At 49.6% G+C, this 17,500-nt stretch overlaps 1 protein-coding gene across 1 annotated transcript in view; it reads right to left on the bottom strand.

Annotated features, from left to right (window-relative positions):
• The window catches only part of LOC124002276 (sodium/calcium exchanger 3-like), a gene marked incomplete at its 5' end in the record, with an annotated part of 61,037 nt that overhangs the window by 31,755 nt on the left and 11,782 nt on the right, over positions 1-17,500 (bottom strand). Inside the window, one exon of the mRNA XM_046309651.1 lies at positions 7,866-7,984. Coding sequence (XP_046165607.1) covers positions 7,866-7,984 — 119 coding nt within the window. The remainder of the gene's footprint in view (positions 1-7,865; positions 7,985-17,500) is intronic.

The following is a 17,500-nucleotide window of genomic DNA, read 5'->3' as shown; positions in this document are numbered from 1 at the left end:
GATTCGCATCTCGACTAAGGAGAGGGAACGGAGGATCACCAACCGCCTGTGCCTCTATTGGATTTGATGGACATTTTGTTAATTCATGTCCAGTAAGAGGCCAGAGCCCATCAGTAAGCGGAGGGCTACTGGTGAGCGCTACTACTCAGGTCTCTTCATCTAGATCCTGTACTACTATGTCGGTCCATCTACGCTGGACCGGTTCGGGTGCTACATGCAGTGCCTTGATTGACTCTGGGGCTGAGGGTTGTTTCATGGACGAAGCATGGGTTCGGAAACATAACATTCCTTTCAGACAGTTAGACAAGCCTACGCCCATGTTTGCCTTAGATGGTAGTCATCTTCCCAGTATCAGATTTGAGACACTACCTTTAACTCTCACAGTATCTGGTAACCACAGTGAGACTATTTCTTTTTTGATTTTTCGTTCACCTTTCACACCTGTTGTTTTGGGTCATCCCTGGCTAGTATGTCATAATCCTTCTATTAATTGGTCTTGTAATTCTATCCTATCCTGGAACGTATCTTGTCATGTGAAGTGCTTAATGTCTGCCATCCCTCCCATTTCTTCTGTCCCCACTTCTCAGGAGGAACCTGGCGATTTGACAGGAGTGCCGGAGGAATATCATGATCTGCGCACGGTCTTCAGTCGGTCCCGAGCCAACTCCCTTCCTCCTCACCGGTCGTATGATTGTAGTATTGATCTCCTTCCGGGGACCACTCCTCCTCGGGGTAGACTATACTCTCTGTCGGCTCCCGAACGTAAGGCTCTCGAGGATTATTTATCTGTGTCTCTTGACGCCGGTACCATAGTGCCTTCTTCCTCTCCGGCCGGGGCGGGGTTCTTTTTGTTAAGAAGAAGGACGGTACTCTGCGCCCTGCGTGGATTATCGAGGGCTGAATGACATAACGGTTAAGAATCGTTATCCGCTTCCCCTTATGTCATCAGCCTTCGAGATTCTGCAGGGAGCCAGGTGCTTTACTAAGTTGGACCTTCGTAACGCTTACCATCTCGTGCGCATCAGAGAGGGGGACGAGTGGAAAACGGCGTTTAACACACCGTTAGGGCATTTTGAGTACCGGGTTCTGCCGTTTGGTCTCGCCAATGCGCCAGCTGTTTTTCAGGCATTAGTTAATGATGTTCTGAGAGACATGCTGAACATCTTTGTTTTTGTCTATCTTGACGATATCCTGATTTTTTCACCGTCACTCGAGATTCATGTTCAGCACGTTCGACGTGTTCTACAGCGCCTTTTAGAGAATTGTCTCTACGTAAAGGCTGAGAAGTGCTCTTTTCATGTCTCCTCCGTTACTTTTCTCGGTTCCGTTATTTCCGCTGAAGGCATTCAGATGGATTCCGCTAAGGTCCAAGCTGTCAGTGATTGGCCCGTTCCAAGGTCACGTGTCGAGTTGCAGCGCTTTTTAGGTTTCGCTAATTTCTATCGGCGTTTCATTCGTAATTTCGGTCAAGTTGCTGCCCCTCTCACAGCTCTTACTTCTGTCAAGACGTGTTTTAAGTGGTCCGGTTCCGCCCAGGGAGCTTTTGATCTTCTAAAAGAACGTTTTACGTCCGCTCCTATCCTCGTTACTCCTGACGTCACTAGACAATTCATTGTCGAGGTTGACGCTTCAGAGGTAGGCGTGGGAGCCATTCTATCCCAGCGCTTCCAGTCTGACGATAAGGTTCATCCTTGCGCTTATTTTTCTCATCGCCTGTCGCCATCTGAGCGCAACTATGATGTGGGTAACCGTGAACTGCTCGCCATCCGCTTAGCCCTAGGCGAATGGCGACAGTGGTTGGAGGGGGCGACCGTTCCTTTTGTCGTTTGGACAGACCATAAGAACCTTGAGTACATCCGTTCTGCCAAACGACTTAATGCCCGTCAAGCTCGTTGGGCGTTGTTTTTCGCTCGTTTCGAGTTTGTGATTTCTTACCGTCCGGGTAGCAAGAACACCAAGCCTGATGCCTTATCCCGTCTGTTTAGTTCTTCTGTGGCTTCTACTGATCCCGAGGGATTCTTCCTTATGGGCGTGTTGTCGGGTTGACAGTCTGGGGAATTGAAAGACAGGTTAAGCAAGCACTCACGCACACTGCGTCGCCGCGCGCTTGTCCTAGTAACCTCCTTTTCGTTCCTGTTTCCACTCGTCTGGCTGTTCTTCAGTGGGCTCACTCTGCCAAGTTAGCTGGTCATCCCGGTGTTCGAGGCACTCTTGCGTCTATTCGCCAGCGCTTTGGTGGCCGACTCAGGAGCGTGACACGCGCCGTTTCGTGGCTGCTTGTTCGGACTGCGCGCAGACTAAGTCGGGTAACTCTCCTCCTGCCGGTCGTCTCAGACCGCTCCCCATTCCTTCTCGACCATGGTCTCACATCGCCCTAGACTTCATTACCGGTCTGCCTTTGTCTGCGGGGAAGACTGTGATTCTTACGGTTGTCGATAGGTTCTCTAAGGCGGCACATTTCATTCCCCTCGCTAAACTTCCTTCCGCTAAGGAGACGGCACAAATCATTATCGAGAATGTGTTCAGAATTCATGGCCTCCCGTTAGACGCCGTTTCAGACAGAGGCCCACAATTCACGTCACAGTTTTGGAGGGAGTTCTGTCGTTTGATTGGTGCGTCCGTCAGTCTCTCTTCCGGGTTTCATCCCCAGTCTAACGGTCAAGCAGAGAGGGCCAATCAGACGATTGGTCGCATACTACGCAGCCTTTCTTTCAGAAACCCTGCGTCTTGGGCAGAACAGCTCCCCTGGGCAGAATACGCTCACAACTCGCTTCCTTCGTCTTCTACCGGGTTATCTCCGTTTCAGAGTAGTCTGGGTTACCAGCCTCCTCTGTTCTCATCCCAGCTTGCCGAGTCCAGCGTTCCCTCCGCTCAAGCGTTTGTCCAACGTTGTGAGCGCACCTGGAGGAGGGTGAGGTCTGCACTTTGCCGCTACAGGGCACAGACTGTGAGAGCCGCCAATAAACGCAGGATTAAGAGTCCAAGGTATTGTTGCGGCCAGAGAGTGTGGCTTTCCACTCGCAACCTTCCTCTTACGACAGCTTCTCGTAAGTTGACTCCGCGGTTCATTGGTCCGTTCCGTGTCTCCCAGGTCGTCAATCCTGTCGCTGTGCGACTGCTTCTTCCGCGACATCTTCGTCGCGTCCATCCTGTCTTCCATGTCTCCTGTGTCAAGCCCTTTCTTCGCACCCCGTTCGTCTTCCTCCCCCCTCCCGTCCTTGTCGAGAGCGCACCTATTTACAAGGTACATAAGATCATGGACATGCGTTCTCGGGGACGGGGTCACCAATACTTAGTGGATTGGGAGGGTTACGGTCCTGAGGAGAGGAGTTGGGTTCCGTCTCGGGACGTGCTGGACCGTTCACTCATTGAAGATTTCCTCCGTTGCCGCCAGGATTCCTCCTCGAGTGCGCCAGGAGGCGCTCGGTGAGTGGGGGGTACTGTCATGTTTTGTCATTAATTATCATGTCTTGTCCCTGTGCTTCCCTTCTATTCGTTTCCCTCTGCTGGTCTTATTAGGTTCTTTCCTCTTTCTATCCCTCTCTCTCCCCTCCCTCTCTCACTCTCTCGCTCTCTCTTCTCTCTATCGTTCCATTCCTGCTCCCAGCTGTTCCTATTCCCCTAATCATCATTTAGTCTTCCCACACCTGTTCCCGATCCTTTTCCCTGATTAGAGTCCCTATTTCTCTCCTTGTTTTCCGTACCTGCCCTGTCGGATCCTCATCTATAATTCACCGTGCTGTGTCTATGTTTTGCCCTGTCGTGTCGTGTTTCCCTCAGATGCTGCGTGGTGAGCAGGTGTCTGAGTCTGCTAGGTTCAAGTGCCTTCCCGAGGCAACCTGCAGTTCTCGATCAAGTCTCCTGTCTGTTCTCGTCTTTACGAGTAGTATTATGCTTTTTGTTTTGTAAAGTTTCTTACTGGATTAAAAACTCTGTTTTCGCCAAGTCGCTTTTGGGTCCTCATTCACCTGCATAACACTCCATTCTGCTACCCCCTCCATTCTGCTACCCCCTCCATTCTGCTACCCCCTCCACTCTGCTACCCCTCCACTCTGCTACCCCCTCCACTCTGCTACCCCTCCACTCTACTACCCCCTCCAATCTACTACCCCCTCCACTCTGCTACCCCCTCCACTCTGCTACCCCTCCACTCTACTACCCCCCACTCTACTACCCCCCCACTCTGCTACCCCCTCCACTCTGCTACCCCTCCATTCTGCTACCCCCTCCACTCTACTACCCCTCCACTCTACTACCCCCTCCATTCTGCTACCCCTCCACTCTGCTACCCCCTCCAACTACTACCCCCTCCAACTACTACCCCTCCAACTACTACCCCCTCCAACTACTACCCCTCCACTCTGCTACCCCTCCACTCTACCCCCCTCCACTCTACTACCCCCCCCACTCTACTACCCCCCCACTCTGCTACCCCCTCCACTCTGCTACCCCCTCCATTCTGCTACCCCCTCCACTCTACTACCCCCTCCACTCTACTACCCCCTCCACTCTGCTACCCCCTCCACTCTGCTACCCCCTCCACTCTACTACCCCCCCACTCTACTACCCCCCCACTCTACTACCCCCCCACTCTACTACCCCTCCACTCTGCTACCCCCTCCATTCTGCTACCCCCTCCACTCTACTACCCCTCCACTCTACTACCCCTCCACTCTGCTACCCCTCCACTCTGCTACCCCTCCACTCTGCTACCCCTCCACTCTGCTACCCCCTCCACTCTATCCCCCCCTCCACTCTGCTACCCCCCCACTCTACTACCCCTCCACTCTGCTACCCCTCCACTCTGCTACCCCTCCATTCTGCTACCCCCTCCACTCTACTACCCCCTCCACTCTGCTACCCCTCCACTCTACTACCCCCCACTCTGCTACCCCCCACTCTACTACCCCCTCCACTCTGCTACCCCCCACTCTGCTACCCCCTCCACTCTGCTACCCCCTCCACTCTGCTACCCCCTCCACTCTGCTACCCCCTCCACTCTACTACCCCCCCACTCTGCTACCCCCCCACTCTGCTACCCCCTCCACTCTGCTACCCCTCCACTCTGCTACCCCCCACTCTGCTACCCCCTCCACTCTGCTACCCCCCCACTCTGCTACCCCTCCACTCTGCTACCCCCTCCACTCTACTACCCCCCCACTCTGCTACCCCTCCACTCTGCTACCCCCTCCACTCTGCTACCCCTCCACTCTGCTACCCCCTCCACTCTGCTACCCCTCCACTCTGCTACCCCCTCCACTCTGCTACCCCTCCACTCTGCTACCCCCCCACTCTGCTACCCTCCACTCTGCTACCCCTCCACTCTGCTACCCCCTCCACTCTGCTACCCCCTCCACTCTGCTACCCCTCCACTCTGCTACCCCCCACTCTACTACCCCCCCACTCTGCTACCCCTCCACTCTGCTACCCCTCCACTCTGCTACCCCTCCACTCTGCTACCCCCCACTCTGCTACCCCTCCACTCTGCTACCCCCTCCACTCTGCTACCCCCTCCACTCTGCTACCCCCCACTCTACTACCCCTCCACTCTACTACCCCCCACTCTGCTACCCCCTCCACTCTACTACCCCCTCCACTCTGCTACCCCCCACTCTACTACCCCCTCCACTCTGCTACCCCCTCCACTCTGCTACCCCCTCCACTCTGCTACCCCTCCACTCTGCTACCCCTCCACTCTGCTACCCCCTCCACTCTGCTACCCCCTCCACTCTGCTACCCCCTCCACTCTGCTACCCCCTCCACTCTGCTACCCCCTCCACTCTGCTACCCCTCCACTCTACTACCCCCTCCACTCTGCTACCCCCTCCACTCTACTACCCCCTCCACTCTACTACCCCCCACTCTACTACCCCCTCCACTCTACTACCCCCCCACTCTGCTACCCCCTCCACTCTACTACCCCCCACTCTACTACCCCTCCACTCTGCTATCCCCACCACTCTGCTACCCCCTCCACTCTGCTACTACCTGCTACCCCTCCACTCTGCTACCCCCTCCACTCTGCTACCCCCTCCACTCCACTACCCCCTCCACTCTACTACCCCCTCCACTCTACTACCCCCTCCACTCTACTACCCCTCCACTCTACTACCCCCTCCACTCTACTACCCCCTCCACTCTGCTACCTCCTCACACAACAAGTGTTGCATGGGATTCCAGCACTAGCCTCTACCTCAACGGTGAGTGTCAGTAGATTAAATCTGTCTCTCTGTTGTTTTGTCGGGTTGTTAAAGTTATTTTGTGAGATCTTTGCCGGATCCACGATGGAGTATCGTGTTCCTCTAAAGCTGTTGATGCTCGTTGATTTCCTTCAGGATCTCCTCAGTATCCTGTTCCTCTAAAGCTGTTGATGCTCGTTGATTTCCTTCAGGATCTCCTCAGTATCCAAGTTGGCTCAGAACTGCAAGCGGTTGTTTACAAATGTTTTAACGATGAGCCTTTCCCCACGACGACCCGAGATGAAAGCCTTTCCTTCGGTACTCAACCTTAGTGGCAGTGCTATTTGTTAGCTCAACCTTAGTAGCAGTGCTATTTGTTAGCTCAACCTTAGTGGCAGTGCTATTTGTTAGCTCAACCTTAGTAGCAGTGCTATTTGTTAGCTCAACCTTAGTGGCAGTGCTATTTGTTAGCTCAACCTTAGTAGCAGTGCTATTTGTTAGCTCAACCTTAGTGGCAGTGCTATTTGTTAGCTCAACCTTAGTGGCAGTGCTATTTGTTAGCTCAACCTTAGTAGCAGTGCTATTTGTTAGCTCAACCTTAGTGGCAGTGCTATTTGTTAGCTCAACCTTAGTAGCAGTGCTATTTGTTAGCTCAACCTTAGTGGCAGTGCTATTTGTTAGCTCAACCTTAGTGGCAGTGCTATTTGTTAGCTCAACCTTAGTGGCAGTGCTATTTGTTAGCTCAACCTTAGTGGCAGTGCTATTTGTTAGCTCAACCTTAGTAGCAGTGCTATTTGTTAGCTCAACCTTAGTGGCAGTGCTATTTGTTAGCTCAACCTTAGTGGCAGTGCTATTTGTTAGCTCAACCTTAGTGGCAGTGCTATTTGTTAGCTCAACCTTAGTGGCAGTGCTATTTGTTAGCTCAACCTTAGTGGCAGTGCTATTTGTTAGCTCAACCTTAGTGGCAGTGCTATTTGTTAGCTCAACCTTAGTGGCAGTGCTATTTGTTAGCTCAACCTTAGTGGCAGTGCTATTTGTTAGCTCAACCTTAGTGGCAGTGCTATTTGCAGCTCTTTCAACTTGAGGTGACACACTTTTTCCCTATATAGTGCACTACTTTTGGCCGGAGCCAAAATATAGGTAATAATAATACAAACATAAGGAATAGGGTGCGTTTTGGGACACATACTCAGTCACAAACACAGTCTGATGAAGACTCAGAGGACGTCGTTATCAGAATGAAGACATGCAGTTCACATGATTCACCACTGGGTGGCAGTGACATCAACTGAATTAAAACACACTTCAACCTAACAAGATGTATTATATTATTATTATATATTAGAGTGTTTCGCTGTGTGTGTGTGTGTGTGTGTGTGTGTGTGTGTGTGTGTGTGTGTGTGTGTGTGTGTGTGTGTGTGTGTGTGTGTGTGTGTGTGTGTGTGTGTGTGTGTGTGTGTGTGTGTGTGTGTGTGTGTGTGTGGTGTGTGGAGTGTGGAGTGTGTGTGTGGAGTGTGGAGTGTGGAGTATGTGTATGTGTATGGAGTGTGTGTGTGGAGTGTCTGTGTATGGAGTGTGTGTGTGGAGTGTGGAGTGTGGAGTGTGTGTGTGTGTGGAGTGTCTGTGTGTGTGTGTGGAGTGTGGAGTGTGTGTGTGTGTCTATTGGAGTGACAGACTGTCCCGTACCTTGAACTCATAGGACTCCTCGATGAAAACCTCCATTTTGGAGTGTTCCCCCAGAGATGGTTTCCCCATCTCTGCAATCCGCTTAGCTTCCTCTTCCTCTGACAACAACTTTGGGACATCTTTGGAGAGGAAAGGAGAGGAGAGACAGGGAGAGGAGAGGAGACAGGGGAAGGAGAGACAGGGAGAGGAGACAGGGAGAGGAGAGGAGAGGAGACAGGGGAAAGAGAGGGGAGAGGAGACAGGGAGAGGAGAGCCAGGGAGAGGGGAGAGGAGACAGGGGAAGGAGAGGGGAGGGGGGGAGAGGAGGCAGGGAGACAGGGAGAGAGAGAGGGCGAGAGAGAGAGGGAGAGAGAGAGATCCTGGTCAATCCTGGCACCCTATTCCATACATTATACATTATCCAGATGGCACCCTATTCCATCCATTATACATTATCCAGATGGCACCATATTCTATACATTATACAATATTGTTTCTACTGACCCTGATCAACAGTATTGCACTATATAGGGAATAGGATGTCATTTCTCTATCCTGTCCTCTCATCTCTCATCTCTATCCTGTCCTCTCTTCTCTCATCTCTATCCTGTCCTCTCTCATCTCATCTCTCTATCCTGTCCTCTCTTCTCTCATCTCTATCCTGTCCTCTCTTCTCTCATCTCTCTATCCTGTCCTCTCTTCTCTCCTCTCTCTATCCTGTCCTCTCTTCTCTCCTCTCTCTATCCTGTCCTCTCTTCTCTCGTCTCTCTATCCTGTCCTCTCTTCTCATCTCTCTATCCTGTCCTCTCTTCTCATCTTTCTATCCTGTCCTCTCTTCTCATCTCTCTATCCTGTCCTCTCTTCTCTCATCTCTATCCTGTCCTCTCTCTTCTCATCTCTCTATCCTGTCCTCTCTCATCTCATCTCTCTATCCTGTCCTCTCTTCTCATCTTTCTATCCTGTCCTCTCTCTTCTCATCTCTCTATCCTGTCCTCTCTTCTCATCTTTCTATCCTGTCCTCTCTTCTCATCTCTCTATCCTGTCCTCTCTCTTCTCATCTCTCTATCCTGTCCTCTCTTCTCTCGTCTCTCTATCCTGTCCTCTCTTCTCATCTCTCTATCCTGTCCTCTCTTCTCATCTCTCCTGTCCTCTTCTCATCCTGTCCTCTCTTCTCATCTCTCTATCCTGTCCTCTCTTCTCTCTCTATCCTGTCCTCTCTTCTCATCTCTCTATCCTGTCCTCTCTTCTCATCTTTCTATCCTGTCCTCTCTTCTCATCTCTCTATCCTGTCCTCTCTTCTCTCATCTCTATCCTGTCCTCTCTTCTCATCTCTCTATCCTGTCCTCTCTTCTCATCTCTCTATCCTGTCCTCTCTTCTCATCTCTCTATCCTGTCCTCTCTCTTCTCATCTCTCTATCCTGTCCTCTCTTCTCATCTCTCTATCCTGTCCTCTCTTCTCATCTTTCTATCCTGTCCTCTCTTCTCATCTCTCTATCCTGTCCTCTCTCATATCATCTCTCTATCCTGTCCTCTCTCTTCTCATCTCTCTATCCTGTCCTCTCTTCTCATCTCTCTATCCTGTCCTCTCTTCTCATCTTTCTATCCTGTCCTCTCTGCTCTCATCTCTATCATGTCCTCTCTCTTCTCATCTCTCTATCCTGTCCTCTCTTCTCATCTCTCTATCCTGTCCTCTCTTCTCATCTCTCTATCCTGTCCTCTCTTCTCATCTCTCTATCCTGTCCTCTCTTCTCTCATCTCTATCCTGTCCTCCCATCTCTCTATCCTGTCCTCTCTTCTCTTCTCTCATCTCTCTATCCTGTCCTCTCATCTCTCTATCCTGTCCTCTCATCTCATCTCTCTATCCTGTCCTCTCTTCTCATCTCTATCATGTCCTCTCTCATCTCATCTCTCTATCCTGTCCTCTCTTCTCTCATCTCTCTATCCTGTCCTCTCTTCTCATCTCTCTATCCTGTCCTCTCTTCTCTCGTCTCTCTATCCTGTCCTCTCTTCTCTCATCTCTCTATCCTGTCCTTCTCTCATCTCTCTATCCTGTCCTCTTCTCTCATCTCTCTATCCTGTCCTCTCTTCTCTTCTCTCATCTCTCTATCCTGTCCTCTCTTCTGTCATCTCTCTATCCTGTCCTCTCTTCTCTTCTCTCCTCTCTCTATCCTGTCCTCTCTCATCTCATCTCTTTATCCTGTCCTCTCTTCTCTTCTCTCATCTCTCTATCCTGTCCTCTCTTCTCTTCTCTCATCTCTCTATCCTGTCCTCTCTTCTCTTCTCTCATCTCTCTATCCTGTCCTCTCTTCTCATCTCTCTATCCTGTCCTCTCTTCTCATCTCTCTATCCTGTCCTCTCTTCTCTCATCTCTCTATCCTGTCCTCTCTTCTCTTCTCTCATCTCTCTATCCTGTCCTCTCTTCTCTCATCTCTCTATCCTGTCCTCTCTTCTCTTCTCTCATCTCTCTATCCTGTCCTCTCTTCTCTCCTCTCTCTATCCTGTCCTCTCTTCTCTCATCTCTCTATCCTGTCCTCTCTTCTCTCATCTCTATCCTGTCCTCTCTCATCTCATCTCTCTATCCTGTCCTCTCTCATCTCATCTCTCTATCCTGTCCTCTCTTCTCTTCTCTCATCTCTCTATCCTGTCCTCTCTTCTCTTCTCTCATCTCTCTATCCTGTCCTCTCTTCTCTCATCTCTCTCTCCTGTCCTCTCTTCTCTTCTCTCATCTCTCTATCCTGTCCTCTCTTCTCATCTCTCTATCCTGTCCTCTCTTCTCTCCTCTCTCTATCCTGTCCTCTCTTCCTCATCTCTCTCTCATCTCTCTATCCTGTCCTCTCTTCTCTCATCTCTATCTTGTCCTCTCTTCTCTCATCTCTCTATCCTGTCCGCTCATCTCCCTATCCTGTCCTCTCATCTCTCCTCTCATCATCTTGTCCTCTCTTCTCTCATTTATCTATCCTGTCCTTTTCTTTTAATCTCTCATTACCTTTAATCTCAGACATCAGACAGACAGACAGACAGACAGACAGACAGACAGACAGACAGACAGACAGACAGACAGACAGACAGACAGACAGACAGACAGACAGACAGACAGACAGACAGACAGACAGACAGACAGACAGACAGACAGACAGACAGACAGACAGACAGACAGACAGACAGACAGACAGACAGACAGACAGACACACTGAGGCCTGTCATCTATGATATAAGTCCCAGGCTGCTGCGCTGAGCTGACAACACATACACTATTAAATAAATAAATAACTTTACACACACACTGTCCCCCTGATTCACACAACCACACACACACACACACGCATACACACAAGTTGTCTCTAACAATTATCCACAGAGGACAGTACCCACATTAGCCCTGAAATAGCCCCTCGTGTTTAACATGATAATTATCCACATATTTCCCTGTAGAACTCTTCCCCTGCACTTCATGGTATTTCCCTGCACTGTGTGTGTGTGTAGTGTGTAGTGTGTGCGTGTGTAGTGTGTGTGCGTGTAGTGTGTGTGTGTGTGTGTGTGTGTAGGGTGTGTGTGTAGTGCGTGTAGTGTGTGCGTGTGTAGTGTGTGTGTGTGTAGGTGTGTGTGTGTAGTAGTGTGTGTGTGTGTGTGTGTAGGGTTTGTGTGTGTGTGTAGGGTGTTGTGTAGTGTGTGTGTGTGTGTGTGTGTGTGTGTGTGTGTGTGTGTGTAGTGTGTGTGTGTGCGTGTGTGCGTGTGTGTGCGTGCGTGCGTGTGTGTGTGCGTGCGTGCGTGCGTGCGTGTGTGTGTGTGTGTGTGTGTGTGTGTGTGTAGTGTGTGTGCAGTGTGTGTGCAGTGTGTGCGCGTGCGTGCGTGTGTGTGTGTGTGTGTGTAGTGTGTGTGTGTGTGTGTGCAGTGTGTGCGCGTGCGTGCGTGCGTGTGTGTGAGTGTGTGTGTGTGTGTGTGTGTGTGTGTGTGTGTGTGTGTGTGTGTGTGTGTGTGTGTGTGTGTGTGTGTGTGTGTGTGTGTGTGTGTGTGTGTGTGTGTGTGTGTGTGTGTGTGTGTGTGTGTGTGTGTGTGTGTGTGTGTGTGCGTACCACAGTATTCCCTGCACTATCCATCACTGCATGATGGCATTCTTGATTCATCACAGTGGTAATTAACATTTTAATATCTGAACTGGGTTTTCTATCTTGACGGTTATCAAGTGTTTGTTCCTTCCTCTTGACAGGAGAACCTAATTTATGGGTTTATGATTAATTAATCTACAGATTAGGCCATGAATCAATCATTTAGAGAGGGAAGGAAGGAGAGAGGGCAGAGACGAGAAGGACGCTGTAACATTGGAAGGGGCAATACTCTGGGTTCTAACATTCTCTAATGTTCTCTAACATTCTCTAACGTTCTCTAACATTCTCTAACATTCTCTTCTCTTACGTGGTCTTAACGTTCTCCAACATTCTCTAACGTGGTCTTAACGTTCTCTAACATTCTCTAACATTCTCTTACGTGGTCTTAACGTTCTCCAACATTCTCTAACGTGGTCTTAACGTTCTCTAACATTCTCTAACGTTCTCCAACATTCTCTTACGTGGTCTTAACGTTCTCTAACATTCTCTAACGTTCTCCAACATTCTCTTACGTGGTCTTAACGTTCTCTAACATTATCTAACGTTCTCCAACATTCTCTGACGTGGTCTTAACGTTCTCTAACATTCTCTAACGTTCTCCAACATTCTCTTACGTGGTCTTAACGTTCTCTAACATTCTCTAACATTCTCCAACATTCTCTTACGTGGTCTTAACGTTCTCCAACATTCTCTTACGTGGTCTTAACGTTCTCTAACATTCTCTAACATTCTCCAACATTCTCTTATGTGGTCTTAACGTTCTCTAACATTCTCTAACGTTCTCCAACATTCTCTTACGTGGTCTTAACGTTCTCTAACATTCTCTAACATTCTCCAACATTCTCTTACGTGGTCTTAACGTTCTAACATTCTCTAACATTCTCCAACATTCTCTTACGTGGTCTTAACATTCTCTAACATTCTCTAACAATCTCTATCATTGGTGTTAATACAGACATAAACAAGACCAACATGCATCACTCCCAGGGAAGGACCCTCCAGACAGAGCATACAACTTACCTTCAGCTAGTAACAGTGCTTGGAGAGACAGAGCATGAGGGGACAGGAGGTTGGGAGAACACAAGGAGCAGGGGAATGGAAGGATGTGAGAATAGAGAGAGGAGAGAGGAGGAAGGGAGGAAGGGAGAATGGAAGGATGTGAGAATAGAGAGAGGAGAGAGGAGGAAGGGAGGAAGGGAGAATGGAAGGATGTGAGAATAGAGAGAGGAGAGAGGACAGGGGAGGAAGGGAGAATGGAAGGATGTGAGAAAAGAGAGAGGAGAGAGGAGGAAGGGAGGGAGGAAGGAAGAATGGAAGGATGTGAGAATAGAGAGAGGAGAGAGGAGAGAGGAGGAAGGTAGGAAGGGAGAATGGAAGGATGTGAGAATAGAGAGAGGAGAGAGGAGGAAGGGAGAATGGAAGGATGTGAGAATAGAGAGAGGAGAGAGGAGGAAGGGAGGAAGGGAGAATGGAAGGATGTGAGAATAGAGAGAGGAGAGAGGAGGAAGGGAGAATGGAAGGATGTGAGAAAAGAGAGAGGAGAGAGGAGGACAGGAGAATGGAAGGATGTGAGAATAGAGAGAGGAGTGAGGAGAGAGGAGGAAGGGAGAATGGAAGGATGTGAGAATAGAGAGAGGAGAGAGGAGGAAGGGAGGAAGGGAGAATGGAAGGATGTGAGAAAAGAGAGAGGAGAGGGAGGAAGGGAGGAAGGGAGAATGGAAGGATGTGAGAAAAGAGAGAGGAGAGAGGAGGAAGGGAGAATGGAAGGATGTGAGAATAGAGAGAGGAGAGAGGAGAGAGGAGGAAGGGAGGAAGGGAGAATGGAAGGATGTGAGAAAAGAGAGAGGAGAGAGGAGGAAGGGAGGGAGGAAGGGAGAATGGAAGGATGTGAGAAAAGAGAGAGGAGAGAGGAGGAAGGGAGAATGGAAGGATGTGAGAAAAGAGAGAGGAGAGAGGAGGAAGGGAGGAAGGGAGAATGGAAGGATGTGAGAATAGAGAGAGGAGAGAGGAGAGAGGAGGAAGGGAGAATGGAAGGATGTGAGAATAGAGAGAGGAGAGAGGAGGAAGGGAGAATGGAAGGATGTGAGAATAGAGAGAGGAGAGAGGAGAGAGGAGGAAGGGAGAATGGAAGGATGTGAGAATAGAGAGAGGAGAGAGGAGGAAGGGAGAATGGAAGGATGTGAGAAAAGAGAGAGGAGAGAGGAGGAAGGGAGGAAGGGAGAATGGAAGGATGTGAGAATAGAGAGAGGAGAGAGGAGAGAGGAGGAAGGGAGAATGGAAGGATGTGAGAATAGAGAGAGGAGAGAGGAGAGAGGAGGAAGGGAGGGAGGAAGGGAGAATGGAAGGATGTGAGAAAAGAGAGAGGAGAGAGGAGGAAGGGAGAATGGAAGGATGTGAGAAAAGAGAGAGGAGAGAGGAGGAAGGGAGGAAGGGAGAATGGAAGGATGTGAGAATAGAGAGAGGAGAGAGGAGAGAGGAGGAAGGGAGAATGGAAGGATGTGAGAATAGAGAGAGGAGAGAGGAGGAAGGGAGAATGGAAGGATGTGAGAATAGAGAGAGGAGAGAGGAGAGAGGAGGAAGGGAGAATGGAAGGATGTGAGAATAGAGAGAGGAGAGAGGAGGAAGGGAGAATGGAAGGATGTGAGAATAGAGAGAGGAGAGAGGAGGAGGGAGGAAGGGAGAATGGAAGGATGTGAGAAAAGAGAGAGAGGAAGGGAGAATGGAAGGATGTGAGAAAAGAGAGGAGGAGAGAGGAGGAAGGGAGGAAGGGAGAATGGAAGGATGTGAGAATAGAGAGAGGAGAGAGGAGGAAGGGAGGAAGGGAGAATGGAAGGATGTGAGAATAGAGAGAGGAGAGAGGACAGGGGAGGAAGGGAGAATGGAAGGATGTGAGAAAAGAGAGAGGAGAGAGGAGGAAGGGAGGGAGGAAGGAAGAATGGAAGGATGTGAGAATAGAGAGAAGAGAGAGGAGAGAGGAGGAAGGTAGGAAGGGAGAATGGAAGGATGTGAGAATAGAGAGAGGAGAGAGGAGGAAGGGAGAATGGAAGGATGTGAGAATAGAGAGAGGAGAGAGGAGGAAGGGAGGAAGGGAGAATGGAAGGATGTGAGAATAGAGAGAGGAGAGAGGAGGAAGGGAGAATGGAAGGATGTGAGAAAAGAGAGAGGAGAGAGGAGGACAGGAGAATGGAAGGATGTGAGAATAGAGAGAGGAGTGAGGAGAGAGGAGGAAGGGAGAATGGAAGGATGTGAGAATAGAGAGAGGAGAGAGGAGGAAGGGAGGAAGGGAGAATGGAAGGATGTGAGAAAAGAGAGAGGAGAGAGGAGGAAGGGAGGAAGGGAGAATGGAAGGATGTGAGAAAAGAGAGAGGAGAGAGGAGGAAGGGAGAATGGAAGGATGTGAGAATAGAGAGAGGAGAGAGGAGAGAGGAGGAAGGGAGGAAGGGAGAATGGAAGGATGTGAGAAAAGAGAGAGGAGAGAGGAGAGAGGAGGAAGGGAGGGAGGAAGGGAGAATGGAAGGATGTGAGAAAAGAGAGAGGAGAGAGGAGGAAGGGAGAATGGAAGGATGTGAGAAAAGAGAGAGGAGAGAGGAGGAAGGGAGGAAGGGAGAATGGAAGGATGTGAGAATAGAGAGAGGAGAGAGGAGAGAGGAGGAAGGGAGAATGGAAGGATGTGAGAATAGAGAGAGGAGAGAGGAGGAAGGGAGAATGGAAGGATGTGAGAATAGAGAGAGGAGAGAGGAGAGAGGAGGAAGAGAGAATGGAAGGATGTGAGAATAGAGAGAGGAGAGAGGAGGAAGGGAGAATGGAAGGATGTGAGAAAAGAGAGAGGAGAGAGGAGGAAGGGAGGAAGGGAGAATGGAAGGATGTGAGAATAGAGAGAGGAGAGAGGAGAAAGAAGGAAGGGAGAATGGAAGGATGTGAGAATAGAGAGAGGAGAGAGGAGAGAGGAGGAAGGGAGGGAGGAAGGGAGAATGGAAGGATGTGAGAAAAGAGAGAGGAGAGAGGAGGAAGGGAGAATGGAAGGATGTGAGAAAAGAGAGAGGAGAGAGGAGGAAGGGAGGAAGGGAGGAAGGATGAGAATAGAGAAGGATGTGAGAATGGAAGGATGAGAATAGAGAGAGGAGAGAGGAGGAAGGGAGAATGGAAGGATGTGAGAATAGAGAGAGGAGAGAGGAGAGAGGAGGAAGGGAGAATGGAAGGATGTGAGAATAGAGAGAGGAGAGAGGAGGAAGGGAGAATGGAAGGATGTGAGAATAGAGAGAGGAGAGAGGAGGAAGGGAGGAAGGGAGAATGGAAGGATGTGAGAAAAGAGAGAGGAGAGAGGAGGAAGGGAGAATGGAAGGATGTGAGAAAAGAGAGAGGAGAGAGGAGAGAGGAGAGAGGAGGAAGGGAGGAAGGGAGAATGGAAGGATGTGAGAATAGAGAGAGGAGAGAGGAGGAAGGGAGGAAGGGAGAATGGAAGGATGTGAGAAAAGAGAGAGGAGAGAGGAGGAAGGGAGAATGGAAGGATGTGAGAAAAGAGAGAGGAGAGAGAGGAGGAAGGGAGGAAGGGAGAATGGAAGGATGTGAGAAAAGTGTGAGTGTGTGTCTGTATATGAGTATGTGTGTGTCAGTGTGAGTGTGTGTCAGTCAGTGTGAGTGTGTGTCAGTCAGTGTGAGTGTGTGTCAGTGTGTGAGTGTGCGTATGAGTTACTATAGGCTACCACATTAGGCTACCACATTACGCTACTAGGCTACTACATTAGGCTACTAGGCTACTACATTAGGCTACTAGGCTACTACATTAGGCTACTAGGCTACTACATTAGGCTACTAGGCTACTATAGGCTACTAGGCTACTACATTAGGCTACTGGGCTACTATAGGCTTCTAGGCTATTAGGCTACTAGAGGCTACTATAGGCTAATAGGCTACTATAGGCTACTACATTAGGCTACTTCTACACCTGCATTGCTTGCTGTTTGGGGTTTTAGGCTTGGTTTCTGTACAGCACTTTGAGAGATCACTACACACTACACACTACACACTACACACTACACACTACACACACTACACACTACACACTACACACACTACACACTACACACACTACACACTACACACTACACACTAGACACTAGACACTAGACACTAGACACTAGACACTAGACACTAGACACTAGACACTAGACACTCTGGTAAATTAACAACAAAGAATATGAAAAGTGCATCAGAAAGTTTCTCAAATCAAAATGAACCCTAATCAAACCTGAAAAATACTTAAAACAATGTAAGGCTGAACGCAACCAGATCTGGGATCAGGTCCCACGCTGTCCATATAACCTCATTATGATCTAGGATCAGGTCCCACGCTGTCCATATAACCTCATTATGATCTAGGATCAGGTCCCACGCTGTCTATATAACCTCATTCATTATGATCTAGGATCAGGTCCCACGCTGTCCATATAACCTCATTCAGTATGATCTAGGATCAGGTCCCTCGCTGTCCATATAACCTCATTATGATCTAGGATCAGGTCCCTCGCTGTCCATATAACCTCATTCAGT

This window comes from Oncorhynchus gorbuscha, linkage group LG17 (assembly GCF_021184085.1).
Source record: "Oncorhynchus gorbuscha isolate QuinsamMale2020 ecotype Even-year linkage group LG17, OgorEven_v1.0, whole genome shotgun sequence".
In the NCBI taxonomy this organism is placed as follows: domain Eukaryota; kingdom Metazoa; phylum Chordata; class Actinopteri; order Salmoniformes; family Salmonidae; genus Oncorhynchus; species Oncorhynchus gorbuscha.
This window is presented reverse-complemented; position numbering and strand designations above follow the sequence as displayed.